General features: G+C 55.4%; 1 protein-coding gene across 2 annotated transcripts in view; it reads left to right on the forward strand.

Annotated features, from left to right (window-relative positions):
• Window positions 1–22,305, forward strand: part of STIM1 (stromal interaction molecule 1) — a 73,787-nt gene that overhangs the window by 44,075 nt on the left and 7,407 nt on the right. The window contains exons 5-12 of one of the 2 annotated variants that reach the window (XM_069759585.1): window positions 2,503–2,618; window positions 7,488–7,665; window positions 9,740–9,917; window positions 13,081–13,248; window positions 13,327–13,427; window positions 14,022–14,257; window positions 14,555–14,635; window positions 15,127–15,184. In XM_069759585.1, the coding sequence (XP_069615686.1) occupies window positions 2,503–2,618; window positions 7,488–7,665; window positions 9,740–9,917; window positions 13,081–13,248; window positions 13,327–13,427; window positions 14,022–14,257; window positions 14,555–14,635; window positions 15,127–15,184 (1,116 nt within the window). The remainder of the gene's footprint in view (window positions 1–2,502; window positions 2,619–7,487; window positions 7,666–9,739; window positions 9,918–13,080; window positions 13,249–13,326; window positions 13,428–14,021; window positions 14,258–14,554; window positions 14,636–15,126; window positions 15,185–22,305) is intronic. The other variant, XM_069759587.1, reaches the window with a different exon arrangement.

Genomic DNA, 22,305 nt, shown 5'->3' on the forward strand with positions numbered 1-22,305 from the left:
CTCTTTCCTCGGCTGTGCGGAGTCTGGTGCCCGTGGTAACTGGGTTACTGGTACTGGACGGTGTGAGCTCTCTCCTCGGCTGTGCGGAGCCTGGTGCCCGTGGTAAATGGGATAGGTACTGGACGGTGTGAGCTCTCTCCTCGGCTGTGCGGTGCCTGGTGCCCGTGGTAACTGGGTTACTGGTACTGGACGGTGTGAGCTTTCTCTTCGGCTGTGCGGAGTCTGGTGGCTGTGGTAACTGGGATAGGTACTGGACGGTGTGAGCTCTCTCCTCGGCTGTGCGGAGCCTGGTGCCCGTGGTAACTGGGTTAGGTACTGGACGGTGTGAGCTCTCTCCTCGGCTGTGCGGAGCCTGGTGCCCGTGGTAACTGGGTTAGGTACTGGACGGTGTGAGCTCTCTCCTCGGCTGTGCGGAGCCTGGTGCCCGTGGTAACTGGGTTAGGTACTGGACGATGTGCGCTCCCTCCTCGGCCGTGCGGTGCCTGGTGCCCATGATAACTGGGATATGTACTGGACGGTGTGAGCTCTCTCCTCGGCTGTGCGGAGTCTGGTGCCCGTGGTAACTGGGTTAGGTACTGGACGGTGTGAGCTCTCTCCTCGGCTGTGCGGAGCCTGGTGCCCGTGGTAACTGGGTTAGGTACTGGACGGTGTGAGCTCTCTCCTCGGCTGTGCGGAGCCTGGTGCCCGTGGTAACTGGGATAGGTACTGGACGGTGTGAGCTCTCTCCTCGGCTGTGCGGAGTCTGGTGCCCGTGGTAACTGGGTTAGGTACTGGACGGTGTGAGCTCTCTCCTCGGCTGTGCGGAGCCTGGTGCCCGTGGTAACTGGGATAGGTACTGGACGGTGTGAGCTCCCTCCTCGGCTGTGCGGAGCCTGGTGCCCGTGGTAACTGGGTTAGGTACTGGACGGTGTGAGCTCTCTCCTCGGCTGTGCGGTGCCTGGTGCCCGTGGTAACTGGGTTAGGTACTGGACGGTGTGAGCTCTCTCCTCGGCTGTGCGGAGTCTGGTGCCCGTGGTAACTGGGTTAGGTACTGGATGGTGTGAGCTCTCTCCTCGGCTGTGCGGTGCCTGGTGCCCGTGGTAACTGGGTTAGGTACTGGACGGTGTGAGCTCTCTCCTCGGCTGTGCGGTGCCTGGTGCCCGTGGTAACTGGGTTAGGTACTGGATGGTGTGAGCTCTCTCCTCGGCTGTGCGGAGTCTGGTGCCCGTGGTAACTGGGTTAGGTACTGGACGGTGTGAGCTCCCTCCTCGGCTGTGCGGTGCCTGGTGCCCATGGTAACGGGTTAGGTACTGGACGGTGTGAGCTCTCTCCTCGGCTGTGCGGAGTCTGGTGCCCGTGGTAACTGGGTTAGGTACTGGACGGTGTGAGCTCCCTCCTCGGCTGTGCGGAGCCTGGTGCCTGTGGTAACTGGGATAGGTACTGGACGGTGTGAGCTCTCTCCTCGGCTGTGCGGTGCCTGGTGCCCGTGGTAACTGGGTTAGGTACTGGATGGTGTGAGCTCTCTCCTCGGCTGTGCGGAGTCTGGTGCCCGTGGTAACTGGGTTAGGTACTGGACGGTGTGAGCTCCCTCCTCGGCTGTGCGGAGCCTGGTGCCCGTGGTAACTGGGATAGGTACTGGACGGTGTGAGCTCTCTCCTCGGCTGTGCGGTGCCTGGTGCCCGTGGTAACTGGGTTAGGTACTGGATGGTGTGAGCTCTCTCCTCGGCTGTGCGGAGTCTGGTGCCCGTGGTAACTGGGTTAGGTACTGGACGGTGTGAGCTCCCTCCTCGGCTGTGCGGTGCCTGGTGCCCATGGTAACGGGTTAGGTACTGGACGGTGTGAGCTCTCTCCTCGGCTGTGCGGAGTCTGGTGCCCGTGGTAACTGGGATAGGTACTGGACGGTGTGAGCTCCCTCCTCGGCTGTGCGGTGCCTGGTGCCCATGGTAACGGGTTAGGTACTGGACGGTGTGAGCTCCCTCCTTGGCTGTGCGGTGCCTGGTGCCCGTGGTAACGGGTTAGGTACTGAACGGTGTGAGCTCTCTCCTCGGCTGTGCGGAGCCTGGTGCCCGTGGTAACTGGGATAGGTACTGAACGGTGTGAGCTCCCTCCTCGGCTGTGCGGAGCCTGGTGCCCGTGGTAACTGGGTTAGGTACTGCACGGTGTGAGCTCTCTACTCGGCTGTGCGGAGCCTGGTGCCCGTGGTAACTGGGATAGGTACTGAACGGTGTGAGCTCCCTCCTCGGCTGTGCGGAGCCTGGTGCCCGTGGTAACTGGGATAGGTACTGAACGGTGTGAGCTCTCTCCTCGGCTGTGCGGAGCCTGGTGCCCGTGGTAACTGGGATAGGTACTGAACGGTGTGAGCTCCCTCCTCGGCTGTGCGGAGCCTGGTGCCCGTGGTAACTGGGTTAGGTACTGCACGGTGTGAGCTCTCTCCTCGGCCGTGCTGCCGCCGCGCTCTGGCATATGGCCGCCACGTCTCCTGCTCCGTCCTCACCACTGACTTTCTCCACCTTTGTGTCTCAGGTTAGCGGTGGCGAATGCGACCATGACTGGCACGCTGCTGAAGATGACGGACCGCAGCCACCGCCAGAAGCTGCAGCTAAAGGCTCTGGACACGGTTCTGTTCGGACCCCCTTTGTGTGAGTAACCCGGGGATTCCGCTCTTCTGCACTGATGGGAAGGATGGCGGACAGCACTGCAGGCGCATTATGGCGGTGACACGGCCGGGGCGCCTGCGTTCTGTGATTGGAGGTGTACTGGGGTGGTTATGTCTGTATCTTCTCCCCCTCCCCAGTTTTTCAGGGGTCTCCTCCTCTGGAATCTCCGCTCCTCCCACATTCTAGAGACTGATGTAGATCGTGAGCCCCGATGGGGACAGTGACGATGGCGCTGTATAATAATGGCGTCCTGGAGGCATTCACTGACAGCGGAGAAAGTCCTGGGGCATTAGGTGAGGTGGGGTCCTGCACGCAGAGCTCCTGTGATTAGGGAGTGTCAATGGTGGGCTTTGGGGTACATTACATCTCTGGGGCTCTCCGATGGAGCGGACTCCCCGCCTGTGACCCCCGGCAGCCATTACTGCCGTCACTGCTGTTTACTTCACCAGCAATGATTTACTTCCTGCAGAGGTTGGTGACCCCGGGGTGAAAACCTGGGGGTGGGGGGATTTCTGAGTGCCATGACCCTGGGGCTGGAAGTTCAGGGGCCGTGCTGTGTTTTATCCATAGTCTGTGTTAACTCCAGAGCTGTAATCTCCCCGCAGCTTTCCCATTAACGGCTGAATAGAATCTATCTCTGTCAATGGTGAAGTTGTGTAGTTTATCAGCCCCCCTGTCGGTGGTTCTCTGTCTCATCCCTGTCCCTCTAACCCTCCACCCCCTGTCAGCGGCAGCACTCTCGGCTCTGATTTCCCCTCCGTCAGCGGCGCTCTGTCTCAGCCCCGTCTACCTAACCCCCCACCTCCATGTCAGTGGCGCTCTGTCTCGGCTCTGAATCCCCCCGCCCCCATCAGCAGCACTCTCTCGGCTCTGAATCCCCCCCATCGGCGGCACTCTCTCAGCTCTGAATCCCCCCCCCATCGGCGGCACTCTCTCGGCTCTGAATCCTCCCCCCATCAGCACCACTCTCTCTGCTCTGAATCCCCCCCCCCATTGGCGGCACTCTCTCTGCTCTGAATCCTCCCCCCATCAGCAGCACTCTCTCTGCTCTGAATCCCCCCATCGGCGGCACTCTCTGCTCTGAATCCCCCCATCGGCGGCACTCTCTCTGCTCTGAATCTCCCATTGGAAGCACTCTCTCTGCTCTGAATTTCCCCATTGGCGGCACTCTCTCAGCTCTGAATCCCCCCATCGGCGGCACTCTCTCTGCTCTGAATCCCCCCATCGGCAGCACTCTCTCAGCTCTGAATCCCCCCATTGGCGGCAGTCTCTCTGCTCTGAATCCCCCCATCGGCGGCACTCTCTCTGCTCTGAATCCCCCCATCGGCGGCACTCTCTCTGCTCTGAATCCCCCCATCGGCGGCACTCTCTCTGCTCTGAATCCCCCCATCGGCGGCACTCTCTCAGCTCTGAATCCCCCCATTGGCGTCAGTCTCTGCTCTGAATCCCCCCATCGGCGGCACTCTCTCTGCTCTGAATCCCCCCATCGGCGGCACTCTCTCTGCTCTGAATCCCCCCATCGGCGGCACTCTCTCTGCTCTGAATCCCCCCATCGGCGGCACTCTCTCAGCTCTGAATCCCCCCATTGGCGGCACTCTCTCTGCTCTGAATCCCCCCATCGGCGGCACTCTCTCTGCTCTGAATCCCCCCATCGGCGGCACTCTCTGCTCTGAATCCCCCCATTGGCAGCACTCTCTCAGCTCTGAATCCCCCCATTGGCGGCAGTCTCTCTGCTCTGAATCCCCCCATCGGCGGCACTCTCTCTGCTCTGAATCCCCCCATCGGCAGCACTCTCTGCTCTGAATCCCCCCATCGGCAGCACTCTCTCTGCTCTGAATCCCCCATTAGTGGCGCTCTCTCTGCTCTGAATCCCCCCATCGGCTGCACTCTCTGCTCTGAATCCCCCCATCGGCGGCAGTCTCTCTGCTCTGAATCCCCCATTAGCGGCGCTCTCTCTGCTCTGAATCCCCCCATTGGCGGCAGTCTCTCTGCTCTCAATCCCCCCCATCGGCGGCACTCTCTCTGCTCTGAATCCCCCCATCGGCAGCACTCTCTCTGCTCTGAATCCCCCCATCGGCTGCACTCTCTGCTCTGAATCCCCCATTAGCGGCTTTGAATCCCCCCATTGGCGGCACTCTCTGCTCTGAATCCCCCCATCGGCGGCACTCTCTGCTCTGAATCCCCCCATTGGCGGCACTCTCTCTGCTCTGAATCCCCCATTAGTGGCGCTCTCTCTGCTCTGAATCCCCCCATCGGCGGCACTCTCTCTGCTCTGAATCCCCCATTAGCGGCACTCTCTCTGCTCTGAATCCCCCATTAGTGGCGCTCTCTCTGCTCTGAATCCCCCCATCGGCAGCACTCTCTCTGCTCTGAATCCCCCCATCGGCTGCACTCTCTGCTCTGAATCCCCCATTAGCGGCACTCTCTCTGCTCTGAATCCCCCCATCGGCAGCACTCTCTCTGCTCTGAATCCCCCATTAGTGGCGCTCTCTCTGCTCTGAATCCCCCCATCGGCTGCACTCTCTCTGCTCTGAATCCCCCCATTGGCGGCACTCTCTCTGCTCTGAATCCCCCCATCGGCGGCACTCTCTCTGCTCTGAATCCCCCCATCGGCTGCACTCTCTCTGCTCTGAATCCCCCATTGGCGGCACTCTCTCTGCTCTGAATCCCCCCATCAGCGGCACTCTCTCTGCTCTGTATCCCCCCATCGGCGGCACTCTCTCTGCTCTGAATCCCCCCATTGGCGGCACTCTCTCTGCTCTGAATCCCCCCATTGGCGGCACTCTCTCTGCTCTGAATCCCCCCATTGGCGGCACTCTCTCTGCTCTGAATCCCCCCATCGGCTGCACTCTCTGCTCTGAATCCCCCATTGGCGGCACTCTCTCTGCTCTGAATCCCCCCATCGGCGGCACTCTCTCTGCTCTGAATCCCCCCATTGGCGGCACTCTCTCTGCTCTGAATCCCCCCATTGGCGGCACTCTCTCTGCTCTGAATCCCCCCATTGGCGGCACTCTCTCTGCTCTGAATCCCCCCATTGGCGGCACTCTCTCTGCTCTGAATCCCCCCATCGGCTGCACTCTCTGCTCTGAATCCCCCATTAGCGGCACTCTCTCTGCTCTGAATCCCCCCATCGGCAGCACTCTCTGCTCTGAATCCCCCCATCGGCGGCACTCTCTCTGCTCTGAATCCCCCCATTGGCGGCAGTCTCTCTGCTCTGAATCCCCCCATTGGCGGCACTCTCTCTGCTCTGAATCCCCCATTAGTGGCGCTCTCTCTGCTCTGAATCCCCCCCATCGGCGGCACTCTCTCTGCTCTGAATCCCCCATTAGTGGCACTCTCTCTGCTCTGAATCCCCCCATCGGCGGCACTCTCTGCTCTGAATCCCCCCATCGGCGGCACTCTCTCTGCTCTGAATCCCCCCATCGGCGGCACTCTCTCTGCTCTGAATCCCCCCATCGGCGGCAGTCTCTCTGCTCTGAATCCCCCCATCGGCAGCACTCTCTCTGCTCTGAATCCCCCCATTGGCGGCAGTCTCTCTGCTCTGAATCCCCCCATCGGCAGCACTCTCTCTGCTCTGAATCCCCCCATCGGCGGCACTCTCTGCTCTGAATCCCCCCATCGGCGGCACTCTCTCTGCTCTGAATCCCCCATTAGTGGCGCTCTCTCTGCTCTGAATCCCCCCCATCGGCGGCACTCTCTCTGCTCTGAATCCCCCATTAGCGGCACTCTCTCTGCTCTGAATCCCCCATTAGTGGCGGTCTCTCTGCTCTGAATCCCCCCATCGGGGGCACTCTCTCTGCTCTGAATCCCCCATTAGCGGCACTCTCTCTGCTCTGAATCCCCCCATTGGCGGCACTCTCTCTGCTCTGAATCCCCCATTAGTGGCGCTCTCTCTGCTCTGAATCCCCCCATCGGCGGCACTCTCTCTGCTCTGAATCCCCCATTAGCGGCACTCTCTCTGCTCTGAATCCCCCATTAGTGGCGCTCTCTCTGCTCTGAATCCCCCCATCGGCAGCACTCTCTCTGCTCTGAATCCCCCCATCGGCTGCACTCTCTGCTCTGAATCCCCCATTAGCGGCACTCTCTCTGCTCTGAATCCCCCCATCGGCTGCACTCTCTGCTCTGAATCCCCCCATTGGCGGCACTCTCTCTGCTCTGAATCCCCCCATCGGCGGCACTCTCTCTGCTCTGAATCCCCCATTAGCGGCGCTCTCGTTCTTGGCCGCGGAGCTGACGCTCTGTGGGGTCACAGATGATGGGGGGCTGCTCCGCGGTCGTTGCGGGGTTTTTTCAGCTCGCTGTAAACACCGGATTATTTTTAGGCCGTTTAATTTATAATTTCTCACGGAATGAAACCCGAGAGGCGAGCGGGGCCCCAGCCAGCGCTGCATAATGGGAGGAAGCGCGGCCCCCGGGGACGAGGCGGCTACAGATCCTGCTCCACTCGGCTGTGCGCAGCTTCATAGCCACAGGTTACGTGCCGCAGGGCACGGGGGGCGGCAGGTGCACTCTGGGTAATGCCAGCACCAGCTGACGGCGGGCACCCCGGGGTGGTCCTTTATGTGACCCGCTGTACAGCTGCCGAGCCCCCCAGTGTCACCTCAGTTACACTAAGATCCGCTCCTCCTGTACAGAGCGGGGGAGGGGGACTAGAGGAGGATGGATTAACCATACACTGCCCAGAGAGGAGGCCGGTGACCTGGGGTCTCCAACATGCTGCACAACTACAACTCCCAGCATGTCCCAGGAGTCTGCAGCTGCGTGATGGAGATGGGCAGATCCGCACACTGGGGGGCCCTCGTTACTGATCACATGGGTGGGCCGCACTCACCCCCCCTCCTCTGCCCACAGTGACTCGTCATAACCACCTGAAGGACTTCATGCTGGTGGTCTCCATCGTCATCGGGGTCGGGGGCTGCTGGTTCGCCTACATCCAGAACCGCTACTCCAAGGAGCACATGAAGAAGATGATGAAGGACCTGGAGGGGCTGCACAGGGCCGAGCAGAGCCTGCACGATCTGCAGGAGAGGTGGGTGACGCGCCGCAGGGGTCCGCCACGTGACGCACCCTAGGGGTCCGCCAGCTGACGCGCTGCAGGGGTCCCCCCCCAGGACTGGCTGTCTTCTCTCCTGTAGGGGTCCGCCAGGTGACGCACTGTAGGGGTCCTCCCCAGGACTGGCTGTCTCTTTTCCTGTAGGGGTCCGCCGAGTGACGCACTATAGGGGTCCGCCGGGTGACGCACTGTAGGGGTCCTCCCCAGGACTGGTTGTCTCCTTTCCTATAGGGGTCCGCCGGGTAACGCACTGTAGGGGTCCTCTCCAGGACTGGCTGTCTCCTTTCCTATAGGGGTCCGCCGGGTGACGCACTGTAGGGGTCCTCCCCAGGACTGGTTGTCTCCTTTCCTATAGGGGTCCGCCGGGTAACGCACTGTAGGGGTCCTCTCCAGGACTGGCTGTCTCCTTTCCTATAGGGGTCCGCCGGGTAACGCACTGTAGGGGTCCTCCCCAGGACTGGTTGTCTCCTTTCCTATAGGGGTCCGCCGGGTGACACACTGTAGGGGTCCTCCCCAGGACTGGTTGTCTCCTTTCCTGTAGGGGTCCGCCGGGTGACGCACTGTAGGGGTCCTCTCCAGGACTGGCTGTCTCCTTTCCTGTAGGGGTCCGCCGGGTAACGCACTGTAGGGGTCCTCTCCAGGACTGGCTGTCTCCTTTCCTATAGGGGTCCGCCGGGTAACGCACTGTAGGGGTCCTCCCCAGGACTGGTTGTCTCCTTTCCTATAGGGGTCCGCCGGGTGACACACTGTAGGGGTCCTCTCCAGGACTGGCTGTCTCCTTTCCTGTAGGGGTCCGCCGGGTGACGCACTGTAGGGGTCCTCCCCAGGACTGGTTGTCTCCTTTCCTGTAGGGGTCCGCCGGGTGACGCACTGTAGGGGTCCTCCCCAGGACTGGTTGTCTCCTTTCCTATAGGGGTCTGCCGGGTGACACACTGTAGGGGTCCTCCCCAGGACTGGTTGTCTCCTTTCCTGTAGGGGTCCGCCGGGTGACGCACTGTAGGGGTCCTCTCCAGGACTGGTTGTCTCCTTTCCTATAGGGGTCTGCCGGGTGACACACTGTAGGGGTCCGCCGGGTGACACACTGTAGGGGTCCGCCGGGTGATGCACTGTAGGGGTCCTCTCCAGGACTGGTTGTCTCCTTTCCTCCTGACTTTTGGGTTTGTACAGGAGATGCTCCTCCATGTACGGTTGAGGCCTCGTTAACCCCCCCGTTGCAGTGGAGCCCCCATTACGCGCTGGCTCTATATATATCGCTGTGTAAACACCCTGTGACCCCGGGTCAGATGTGGCTGAGCTGAGTGTGCGCTGTCTCTGTGTATACACAGTCTGGAGCCGGCGGCGGCCGCTATATTTAGGCCCCACTGCGCTCACATCCTCTCTGCGCCCCCACGTAGATTGCCGGCTCTTCTGCTTGCGGTGTATATACTGTGTCCCCTCGTGTCTGCGGTCACTGCACCCTCCACTGTGCATGGAGCGGGGGCCACATCAGGATGCGCCCTACAGACGGCAGGATGGGGGTTGTAAGCACCTGGATCCCCCCCGTCATAGCTGGTGGTAGTGGGGGGCTCTTCACTCTCTCGTCTCCCCCTCATCTAGAACTAGGTTCATTTAGGACTCTGACTAATCAGTAGGACTCCCACCATCCCTTCTTTACCACTCACATTCCCACTGAGACCCCCGGGCACCTGTGAAACGTTGGGGCTGTGGGGACACCAATGTACTTCCCCTTTAAGCAGTGGTGACTCAGCTGTATAGGACATCCCCCCAGGAGACCCTCGGGCTTGCGGCCCCCTGCTCACATCCCCGGAATGTGCCTGCGTACTGGAAACGAGCGACCTGCAGCCTCGGCGACCTCTAGTGGTGAGGAGAGATCAGTGCGCTGGCCGGGTGGCCTCAGTCAGATGAACGGTCACATCCAGTGCGACCACCCTCGGGGCTGGTCCAGATCCCTGTGTGAGGGGGGTCTGCTTGATGATGACTATTCCCCTTGGTGCCCCCCATGGTGTTCCCCGTGCTCGCTGCCTCCGTATAACGCTCCCGTCCTCTCCAGGCTGCAGAAGGCGCAGGAGGAGCACCGCACCGTGGAGGTGGAGAAGGTTCATCTGGAGAAGAAGCTGCAGAATGAGATCAGTTTGGCCAAACAGGAGGCGCAGCGGCTGCGAGAGCTGCGGGAGGGCACGGAGAACGAGCTGAGCCGGCAGAAGTACGCGGAGCAAGAGCTGGAGCAGGTGAGAAGTCCCTGAGTCCCCCCACGTATCCCCATTACTATCTATTACCAGTGTCCTGGAGAAGACCCCCCGAGTCCCCCCATGTATGCCCATTACACCAGATTACCAGTGCCCTGGAGAAGACCCCCGAGTTCGCCCATGTATGCCCATTACACCATATTACCAGTGTCCTGGAGAGGAACCCCGATTCCCCCCACGTATCCCCATTACTATCTATTACCAGTGTCCTGGAGAAGACCCCCCATGAGTCCCCCCACATATCCCCATTACCCCATATTACCAGTGCCCTGGAGAAAACCCCCGAGTCCCCCCACGTATCCCCATTACCCCATATTTCCGTGTCCTGGAGAAGGCACCAAGTCACCCCCACGTATCTCCATTACCCCGTATTACCAGTGCCCTGGAGAAGACCCCTGAAACCCCCCATGTATCTCCATTACCCTGTGTCACGGATCCCACCGTGCTGCCATCAATTCGTCACGTACCCACTTCTCAGCACGTGACTTGGGGTTGTGCCAAGGGTTAATCTATCTCCCCACTCTGTCTAGCATTCAACCTCTGTCCTATGCTGTAATGGGAGCATAAATCACACACCGACCCAGGCCACACACCCGCTCATACACGCTGCCACCTCTCACCGAACACATGGGCGATGAGTCCCAGAAATATTAATACTAATAATGTCTACCACTTATAAGGCTCACACACCTCAGGCTATGGATTCTTTAGAACATACAAGGTTCAACTTGTTAAAGTTTTTTAGCTTTAATACAAAAAAGGTACAGTGCTTATAATAAAAAAAAAAAAGTTATAGAAATATGGTAATAAAGAGGCATACAGATATGCAAAAGAGTTATAAAATAAAGGGAGAAACTTACAGAAATATCGAACTTTGCAGTCTGATACTCTGTCCCTAAGAGTAGGATGAATATAGACTGGATCACATCAGCTTCCCAGGCTGCCCTCACATGTGAACAACTTTGTATGTATACAAGCCTACTAGTTTCACACTTCCGTAGTTTGGGCTACGTCGCAATGCGTCGTTTTGGAGAAAAAACGCATCCTGCAAAGTTGCCCGCAGGATGCATTTTTGCTCTATAGACTTGCATTAGCGACGCATTGCGATGGCGACACGTCGCATCCGTCGTGCGACGGATGCGTCGTGTTTTGGCGGATCGTCGACACAAAAAACGTTCAATGTAACTTTTTTTGTGCGACGTGTCTGCCATTTTCGACTGCGCATGCGTGGCCGAAACTCCGCCCCCTCCTCCCCGCTCATCACAATGGGCAGCGGAGGCGTTGTAAAACTGCATCCTATGCCCACGTTGTGCTAAATTTAGTACAACGTCCGTCGGTACGTAGGGCCGACGGTTTGCGACGGCCCCGTACCGACGGAAGTGTGAAAGTAGCCTTATTTATAGTCACCCTGGAGGTCAAATTTCTAGACCAACCCCTCATGTTAATATTAGAATTGCTTGTTTTTTGGATTGGGCCACGGCCACTCCACCAATGAATATATTATTTTCCTCTGAACACTCTTTGCCTAAAGGTTCTCAGGTATAGATAGTGTCAGGCTGTAATTGACATCTCTCTTCAAAAGAGCTGAAGGTGTGAAGCGCTTCCTCTCCTTCCTGGTTCTTAGGAGGCCCCCTGGCGAGAGTGAAGACAGAAGTCTGCTTTATCAGAATAATACATATTAACACCTTGGTGAGACCTGCAGCCTTCAGGACAGATGATAAGTTACTTCTGATTACACTTATAAAACTATACATATTTCACTACACCCCATATTACCAGTGTCCTGGAGAAGACCCCCAAGTCGCCTCCACGAGTCTTCATTACCCGGTATAACAAGTGCCCTGGAGAAGACCCCTGAGTCACCCCCACGAATCCCCATTAACCTGTGTCACAGATCCCTCTCCGTGCTGCCACTAATTTGTCACTTACCCGCTCTCAGCATGTGACTTGGGGTTGTGCCTGCAAGGCTTAATCTATCTCCCCTCTCTCAGTCCAGCATTCAACCTCTGTCCTATGCTGTAATGGGAGCATAAATCACACACTGACCCAGGCCACACACCCGCTCATAGACGCTGCCAACACTCACCGAACACACGGGCGATGAGTCCCCAGACTATTATTAATACTGTCTACCACTCATACGGATCATACAGTTTAAGACTATGGATTCTTTAGAACATACAAGGTTCAACTTGTTAAAGTTTTATGCTTTAATACAAAAGTACAGTGCTTACAGTAAGAAAAAGGTATAAAAATATGGAAATATAAAGACACAAAACTTATGCAAAACAGTATAAAATAAACAGGAGAAAACTTACAGAAATAGTTAACTGGCAGTCCGCTTCTGCTCCCTGAGGGTAGGATGAATATAGACTGGAACACATCAGCTAGGCTGACCCTCACATGTGAACAATTTTGAATGTATACAAGCCAAATTTATAGAGTCACCCTGGAGGTCCGATTTCTAGACCAGCCCCTCAAGTTGATATTCTAATAGATTGGTTTTGCTTTGACCACGGCCTCGCGCCCAATGAATATATTATTTTCTCTGAGATTCTTTGTGTAAAGCTTCCCACAGATATAGTGTCAGGCTGTAATTGACATCTCTCTTCAAAGCGCTAGGAGGTGTCAGATGTTCCCTTTCTTCTTGGTTCCCAGCAAGACCTCCTGTTGAGATTGGAGACAGAAGTCTGCTGTCTCAGGAAAATACATATTAACACCTGGGTGAGACCTGCAGCCTTCAGGACAGATGTTACATTATTACTAGTCACACAATAAACCTATACGTGGTTCACTGCACATATATACTGTTTATATATACATATTTCACTAGAACCCCGTATTACAAGTACCCTGGAGAAGACCCCCGAGTCGCCCCCACGTATCCCCCATTACCCCGTATTACCAGTGTCCTGGTAAAGTCCCCTGAGTCGCCCCCACGTATCCCCATTACCACATATTACCAGTGCCCTGGAGAAGACCCCCGAGTCGTCCCCACGAATACCCATTACCCTGTATTACCGTGTCCTTGGGTAACGCCCCGTGTCGCCCTCTTGCCCTGGCACAAGGCCTGTAGGTGTTCTGTGTCCCCTGTGCCCCCTGGTACCTCGTTGCCCCCTGACGTCGCCTGTTTGCCCCCCGGCAGGTGCGCATGGCTCTGAAGAACGCAGAGAAGGAGCTGGAGTCTCACAGTAACTGGTCGGCCCCCGAATCTCTCCAGAAATGGCTGCAGCTGACGCATGAGGTGGAGGTCCAGTACTACAACATCAAGAAGCAGAACGCCGAGAAGCAGCTGATGCTGGCCAAGGAAGGGGTGAGGATCCGGGGGTCCCTGATGCCACCCCACCCTCCAGCCGCCGACTCCTTCACCTTCTCTTTGGTTTCCTATTAGGCAGAGAAGATAAAGAAGAAGAGGAACACGTTATTCGGGACGTTCCACGTGGCGCACTCCTCATCGCTGGATGACGTGGACCACAAGATCCTGTCTGCAAAGTGAGTCTGTAACAATGGTGCTGGCCGGCCCCTCGTCTGGCTCCCTGCCCTCTGCCGGGCTCTGCGCCTCTCGTCTGCCCCTCTGCCGGGCTCTGCGCCTCTCGTCTGCCCCCCCTGCCGGGCCCCGCGCCTCTCGTCCGCCCCCCCTGCCGGGCCCCGCGCCTCTCGTCCGCCCCCCCTGCCGGGCCCCGCGCCTCTCGTCCGCCCCCCCTGCCGGGCCCCGCGCCTCTCGTCCGCCCCCCCTGCCGGGCCCCGCGCCTCTCGTCCGCCCCCCCTGTCGGGCCCCGCGCCTCTCGTCTGTCCCCCCACGTCAGTCTTCGCTCCGCACTCCTCCACTCCACCCCCCCCCCCCTTCCCTTCCACTTGCTGGGCTTTGCAAAACCTCCCTCTCCCACCCCATCTGCCCCCTACCCATCCCTGCCAGGCTCCGCGCCCAAACTCTCCCCCCACTCGCCTGGCTCCGCGCCCCCACCGGTGACCCCTCCACCTCTAGTTTATGTAGCAGGTGTGGGAACGCTATCTGGGGTCTCTTCTGTATGTCGGGGCACCATGTTGCGGTGGTCTTCCATGTGGCTGACCTCTGCTGTCCCCCAGGCAGGCCCTCAGTGAGGTGACGGCGGCCCTACGAGAGCGGCTGCATCGCTGGCAGCAGATTGAGATGCTCTGCGGCTTCCAGATCGTTAATAACCCCGGGCTGCTCGTCCTGATGACCTCGCTGAACATCGACCCCAACCTGATGGGCGGAGCCCGGCCTGCCCCCGCCCACTTCATCATGACGGACGACATGGACGACCTGGACGAGGAGCTCGTGTCTCCACTCAGCATGCAGTGTAAGTGTGTGTGGGCGGGGCTAGGAGGAGGGCGGGGCTAGGAGGAGGGCGGGGTGCGGGATGGCGGAGGGGGTGTGCAGCATGAGGGTGCTGCACGAGACGGCGGTGAAGAGTGATGCAGTGAGCGGGTGCGGAGGAGATGCGCAGCGGAGGTGACGGGCTGTATCCAGTGGCTCCCAGCAGGGCCTGATGACGGGTGCCACGTCCTGCCCAGTGCGCGGCTCTCCGGGGGTGATGCAGGTGGTCGTGTCGCCCCATATCTCCCTCACTGAAACGTTTCTCTCCCGGTTGGCACAGATGCCGCCTGGCTCATGGGTCGCCGGTACAGCGAGCGCCCGTCCACCTGCTCCGAGGATTCTGCCCTCTGGAAGTTCTCCGGTTTGCTCCATGTTCTCGTCTCTCTCCTGTAACCCTTCACTTTCTTGCTGCTGAGAATGTGCACGGGCATCTAACAGCGGGGGAGGGGCGGACCACCACAGCACCAGGCGAGCATGGGCTGCCCACTGCTGCCCCCACCACCATCCACCCTCACATGGGGGTCCGACCAGACCAGCACCTACTGTACAATGGGCCACGTATCGCCCTCCTCATCCCCAGAGCTCACAGTGTATCACTACTCCCATCATCCATAGTTAATGTGATGGTGAGAGCTGACCGCCAAGTACTGTCCGACCCCGAGGAGGCGTCTCTCGTCCACACTCTGCTTACATGGGGCTGCCGGACTCTAATCCGGTCTGTAGCGCCATAGCTTTGCATATGGCGGCATGGTCTCTCCACTGCTGTGCATGCTGGGAAAGTCATGGTGTACTGGGAGGGCTGGGGGTCCCAGCAGAGCCTCGCTGACATTGTGCCATCTCTTCTCTCTGCAGCGCCCTCGCTCCGGCAGCGGCACACGGACTCTCCGCACTCCACCATGGGATCTCAGAGGTTGGTAGAAGGTCTCGTGGTCGGCCAGTCTGAGGCCAGCCCCCCCGTCCACTACCGACCCAGCAAAGTGTCGCTGCACCGTATGCGCAGCCTCTCTCATGGGCAGTCGTTCAGCTCGGAGCATTACCCCTCCAGCAGCTCTGCATGCCCCCCACCGCCACCCGGGCCACACTCCCTGCCTGTCTACTACCACCACTCCACCACCTACTACCTGCAGATGGACTCTCTGCCTGACCTGCCCCCACCGGACCTCACCTCCGGGATCCCCTGCCGCTCTCCTAGCGTTGGGTAGAGTTGCATGAGCGTGTCGAGCCTGACCGGTGTGCTGTGCAAACACTAACCGCTGTGCCCCATGTGCTGTGCAATCACTGACCATTGTGCCCCGTGTGCTGTGCAAACACTGACCGCTGTGCCCCATGTGTTGTGCGATCACTGACCGCTGTGCCCCGTGTGCTGTGCCATCACTGACGGCTGTGCCCCGTGTGCTGTGCCATCACTGACGGCTGTGCCCCGTGTGCTGTGCCATCACTGACGGCTGTGCCCCGTGTGCTGTGCCATCACTGACGGCTGTGCCCCGTGTGCTGTGCCATCACTGACGGTTGTGCCCCGTGTGCTGTGCCATCACTGACGGCTGTGCCCCGTGTGCTGTGCCACCACTGACGGCTGTGCCCCGTGTGCTGTGCCATCACTGACGGCTGTGCCCCGTGTGCTGTGCCATCACTGACGGCTGTGCCCCGTGTGCTGTGCCATCACTGACGGCTGTGCCCCGTGTGCTGTGCCATCACTGACGGCTGTGCCCCGTGTGCTGTGCCATCACTGACGGTTGTGCCCCGTGTGCTGTGCCATCACTGACGGCTGTGCCCCGTGTGCTGTGCCATCACTGACGGCTGTGCCCCGTGTGCTGTGCCATCACTGACGGCTGTGCCCCGTGTGCTGTGCCATCACTGACGGCTGTGCCCCGTGTGCTGTGCCATCACTGACGGCTGTGCCCCGTGTGCTGTGCCATCACTGACGGCTGTGCCCCGTGTGCTGTGCCATCACTGACGGCTGTGCCGACTAACCGTTGCATAGAGTTCTGACACAAACATCTGCAATTAGTAACCTCAGACATCACATGAGTTTCCTCCTGCTGTGAAAATGTCGCCCCTCCAATCGGTCCAATAAGTATGTGCCCCCTCTGGATGACTGTCACTACCAGAAATCAGAGGCCCACCCTGAGCTAAGACATCAGGTCTCGTACTCCAGTCACCTCCAGAGCAGCTGGCGCTATTCTGCTATTACATGATGACACAAGATATAACCACAGAATAGTGACTGCAGCTCTAAAGGTGACTTTAGAAGAAGATATGATGTAACAGCAGAATAGTTACTGCAGCTCTGGAGGTGACTAGAGAATAAGACATGATGTAACAGCAGAATAGTGACTCCTGCAGCTCTGGAGGTGACTGGAGGATAAGACACGATGTAACAGCAGAATAGTGACTGCAGCTCTGGAGGTGACTGGAGGATAAGACACAATGTAACATCAGTGTCACGGATCCCTTCTCCGTGGTGTAACTAATTCGTCACGTGTCCGCTCTCAGCACGTGACTTGGGGTTGTACCTGCAAGGGTTAATCTATCTCCTCTCTCTCAGTCCAGCATTCAACCTCTGTCCTATGCTGTAATGGGAGCATAAATCACACACGGACCCAGGCCACACACCCGCTCATACACGCTGCCACCACTCACCAAATACACGGGCGATGAGTCCCGGAAATATTAATACTAATAATGTCTACCACTCATAAGGCTCAAACACTTTAGGCTATGGATTCTTTTAGAACATTCAAGGTTCAACTTGTTAGTTTTATACTGTAATACAAAAAAGGTTCAGTGCTTACAGTGAGAAAAAGGTATAAAAATATGATAATAAAAAGACATACAACTTATGCAAAACAGTATAAAATAACAGGAGAAAACTTACAAGTGACAGCAAAAAGTACAGCCAAGAAGCAACGAAGAGTGGTGGTGGTGGGAGACTCACTACTGAGAGGCACAGAAGCAGCCATCTGCAGACCGGACATAACTGCAAGAGAAGTATGCTGCCTTCCAGGTGCGATGATCAAGGATGTGACCGATAGGATACCAAAGCTCTTCAACTCCAAGGACGTCCACCCATTTCTTCTGATACATGTTGGCACCAATGACACGGCAAGGAAGGACCTACCGACAATCTGCAAAGACTTTGAAGAGTTGGGGAAGAAAGTAAAGGAACTGGATGCACAGGTAGTTTTTTCTTCTATCCTTCCAGTAGACGGGCATGGCACCAGGAGATGGAACAGGATCCTTGATGCAAACAACTGGCTAAGACGATGGTGCAGACAACAAGGATTCGGATTCCTGGACCACGGTGTGAATTACTGGTACGATGGACTCCTCGCCAGAGACGGACTACACCTCAACAAACCTGGGAAACACATTCGCCAGAAGACTCGCTACACTCATCAGGAGGGCGTTAAACTAGAAGAAGAGGGGACGGGAAGAAAAACATTTGACTTGAACAAAGAAGATCCAGGAAAACATACTCAGAAGGGCGGTAAGAACATTTCTAAAACAATCCACAGCGAGGAGATTGGAACAAAACAAAATCCTCTAAACTGCATGCTCGCAAACGCCAGAAGCCTGACAAACAAGATGGAAGAACTAGAAGCAGAAATATCTGCAGGTAACTTTGACATAGTGGGAATAACCGAGACATGGTTAGATGAAAGCTATGACTGGGCAGTTAACTTACAGGGTTACAGTCTGTTTAGAAAGGATCGTAAAAATCGGAGAGGAGGAGGGGTTTGTCTCTATGTAAAGTCTTGTCTAAAGTCCACTTTAAGGGAGGATATTAGCGAAGGAAATGAGGATGTCGAGTCCATATGGGTCGAAATTCATGGAGGGAAAAATGGTAACAAAATTCTCATTGGGGTCTGTTACAAACCCCCAAATATAACAGAAACCATGGAAAGTCTACTTCTAAAGCAGATAGATGAAGCTGCAACCCATAATGAGGTCCTGGTTATGGGGGACTTTAACTACCCGGATATTAACTGGGAAAGTGAAACCTGTGAAACCCATAAAGGCAACAGGTTTCTGCTAATAACCAAGAAAAATTATCTTTCACAATTGGTGCAGAATCCAACCAGAGGAGCAGCACTTTTAGACCTAATACTATCTAATAGACCTGACAGAATAACAAATCTGCAGGTGGTCGGGCATCTAGGAAATAGCGACCACAATATTGTGCAGTTTCACCTGTCTTTCACTAGGGGGACTTGTCAGGGAGTCACAAAAACACTGAACTTTAGGAAGGCAAAGTTTGACCAGCTTAGAGATGCCCTTAATCTGGTAGACTGGGACAATATCCTCAGAACTAATAATACAGATAATAAATGGGAAATGTTTAAGAACATCCTAAATAGGCAGTGTAAGCGGTTTATACCTTGTGGGAATTAAAGGACTAGAAATAGGAAAAACCCAATGTGGCTAAACAAAGAAGTAAGACAGGGAATTAACAGTAAAAAGAAAGCATTCGCACTACTAAAGCAGGATGGCACCATTGAAGCTCTAAAAAACTATAGGGAGAAAAATACTTTATCTAAAAAACTAATTAAAGCTGCCAAAAAGGAAACAGAGAAGCACATTGCTAAGGAGAGTAAAACTAATCCCAAACTGTTCTTCAACTATATCAATAGTAAAAGAATAAAAACTGAAAATGTAGGCCCCTTAAAAAATAGTGAGGAAAGAATGGTTGTAGATGACGAGGAAAAAGCTAACATATTAAACACCTTCTTCTCCACGGTATTCACGGTGGAAAATGAAATGCTAGGTGAAATCCCAAGAAACAATGAAAACCCTATATTAAGGGTCACCAATCTAACCCAAGAAGAGGTGCGAAACCGGCTAAATAAGATTAAAATAGATAAATCTCCGGGTCCGGATGGCATACACCCACGAGTACTAAGGGAACTAAGTAATGTAATAGATAAACCATTATTTCTTATTTTTAGGGACTCTATAGAGACAGGGTCTGTTCAGCAGGATTGGCGCATAGCAAATGTGGTGCCAATATTCAAAAAGGGCTCTAAAAGTGAACCTGGAAATTATAGGCCAGTAAGTCTAACCTCTATTGTTGGTAAAATATTTGAAGGGTTTCTGAGGGATATTATTCTGGATTATCTCAATGAGAATAACTGTTTAACTCCATATCAGCATGGGTTTATGAGAAATCGCTCCTGTCAAACCAATCTAATCAGTTTTTATGAAGAGGTAAGCTATAGGCTGGACCACGGTGAGTCATTGGACGTGGTATATCTCGATTTTTCCAAAGCGTTTGATACCGTGCCGCACAAGAGGTTGGTACACAAAATGAGAATGCTTGGTCTGGGGGAAAATGTGTGTAAATGGGTTAGTAACTGGCTTAGTGATAGAAAGCAGAGGGTGGTTATAAATGGTATAGTCTCTAACTGGGTCGCTGTGACCAGTGGGGACCGCAGGGGTCGGTATTGGGACCTGTTCTCTTCAACATATTCATTAATGATCTGGTAGAAGGTTTACACAGTAAAATATCGATATTTGCAGATGATACAAAACTATGTAAAGCAGTTAATACAAGAGAAGATAGTATTCTGCTACAGATGGATCTGGATAAGTTGGAAACTTGGGCTGAAAGGTGGCAGATGAGGTTTAACAATGATAAATGTAAGGTTATACACATGGGAAGAAGGAATCAATATCACCATTACACACTGAACGGGAAACCACTGGGTAAATCTGACAGGGAGAAGGACTTGGGGATCCTAGTTAATGATAAACTTACCTGGAGCAGCCAGTGCCAGGCAGCAGCTGCCAAGGCAAACAGGATCATGGGGTGCATTAAAAGAGGTCTGGATACACATGATGAGAGCATTATACTGCCTCTGTACAAATCCCTAGTTAGACCGCACATGGAGTACTGTGTCCAGTTTTGGGCACCGGTGCTCAGGAAGGATATAATGGAACTAGAGAGAGTACAAAGGAGGGCAACAAAATTAATAAAGGGGATGGGAGAACTACAATACCCAGATAGATTAGCGAAATTAGGATTATTTAGTCTAGAAAAAAGACGACTGAGGGGCGATCTAATAACCATGTATAAGTATATAAGGGGACAATACAAATATCTCGCTGAGGATCTGTTTATACCAAGGAAGGTGACGGGCACAAGGGGGCATTCTTTGCGTCTGGAGGAGAGAAGGTTTTTCCACCAACATAGAAGAGGATTCTTTACTGTTAGGGCAGTGAGAATCTGGAATTGCTTGCCTGAGGAGGTGGTGATGGCGAACTCAGTCGAGGGGTTCAAGAGAGGCCTGGATGTCTTCCTGGAGCAGAACAATATTGTATCATACAATTATTAGGTTCTGTAGAAGGACGTAGATCTGGGGATTTATTATGATGGAATATAGGCTGAATTGGATGGACAAATGTCTTTTTTCGGCCTTACTAACTATGTTACTATGTTACAGAAATCATCTAACTGGTAGTTTGCGTTCTGCTCCCTGAGGGGGGGATGAATGGAGTTGGTGGAACACATCAGCGTCGGCTGCCCTCACGTGAACACGTTTTCTCTGTAGATTCAAGATTCAAAGAAGCTTTATTGACAGGACCAAATACACATCAGTTTTGCCAAAGCAAGTGTATAGAGGCAATAGGGATAGGGACTGAGGGGATGTTGGGTAGGAGCTGTGGGGGGAGGTGGATGGGGCAGATCCAGGGTGGGGGCTATAGTCCATGGCATAGGGGAGGTGGATGGGGCAGGTCCAGGTTGGGGGCTATAGTCCATGGCATAGGGGAGATGGATGGGGCAGATCCAGGGTGGGGGCTATAGTCCATGGCATAGGGGAGGTGGATGAGGCAGATCCAGGGTGGGGGCTATAGTCCATGGCATAGGGGAGGTGGATGGGGCAGATCCATTGTGGGGGCTATAGTCCATGGCATAGGGGAGATGGATGGGGCAGATCCAGGGTGGGGGCTATAGTCCATGGCATAGGGGAGGTGGATGGGGCAGGTCCAGGTTGGGGGCTATAGTCCATGGCATAGGGGAGGTGGATGAGGCAGATCCAGGGTGGGGGCTATAGTCCATGGCATAGGGGAGGTGGATGGGGCAGATCCATTGTGGGGGCTATAGTCCATGGCATAGGGGAGGTGGATGGGGCAGGTCCAGGTTGGGGGCTATAGTCCATGGCATAGGGGAGATGGATGGGGCAGATCCAGGGTGGGGGCTATAGTCCATGGCATAGGGGAGGTGGATGGGGCAGGTCCATTGTGGGGGCTATAGTCCATGGCATAGGGGAGGTGGATGGGGCAGGTCCATTGTGGGGGCTATAGTCCATGGCATAGGGGAGGTGGATGGGGCAGGTCCAGGTTGGGGGCCATAGTCCATGGCATCATAGTTCTTTCTCGCAGTCTATGACATTCGCTCACATACCGCGCTGCTATCTCCACCGCTCTCTCTTCTTCTCCCAGCAGGATATATGTTTTCTCTTCCTCCTTCATGGTGGTGAAGTCTGGGAAGAGATGTGAGAGTCTCCTGAAGTGAGTGTCCCTCACTGCTGAGTATTTGGAGCAGTGTAGCAGGAAGTGGGTTTCGTCCTCTATGGCCTCCTGGTCACAGTGTTGGCACAGTCTTTCCTCCCTGGGCTTGTAGCTCTGCCTGTGTCGGCCACATTCGATGGCCAGACTGTGGGCACTGAGTCTATATCGGCTCAGGATCTGGCGGTCTCTGGGGTCCGGGAGTTTCTCCAGATATGGGGCCAGTCTGTAATCTCTCTGTAGGCTCCGGTACATGATCAGTTTCTGTGAGCTGATGATATCATTCTTCCAGTCACTGACATACCTCTCCTGGCCTTCATCTGCCATCTTCCTGATTCCGGCTTTTGTCAGGTTGTTGTGATTGGTGTTCTGCTCCGGTTGGGTTTGGCTGGGCTGTTCCGGGGGTTCTGGTTTTTCTGTTTCACCTTCATGTATCAGGGCTTTATGGTGGTGGGAGCTTGGATTGCTCCTATGCAGGTGAGCCCGGAATGACAGCGCCCTCTTTAGAACTGTTAGGTGTAGAGG

This window comes from Ranitomeya imitator, chromosome 3 (assembly GCF_032444005.1).
Source record: "Ranitomeya imitator isolate aRanImi1 chromosome 3, aRanImi1.pri, whole genome shotgun sequence".
Lineage (NCBI taxonomy): Eukaryota > Metazoa > Chordata > Amphibia > Anura > Dendrobatidae > Ranitomeya > Ranitomeya imitator.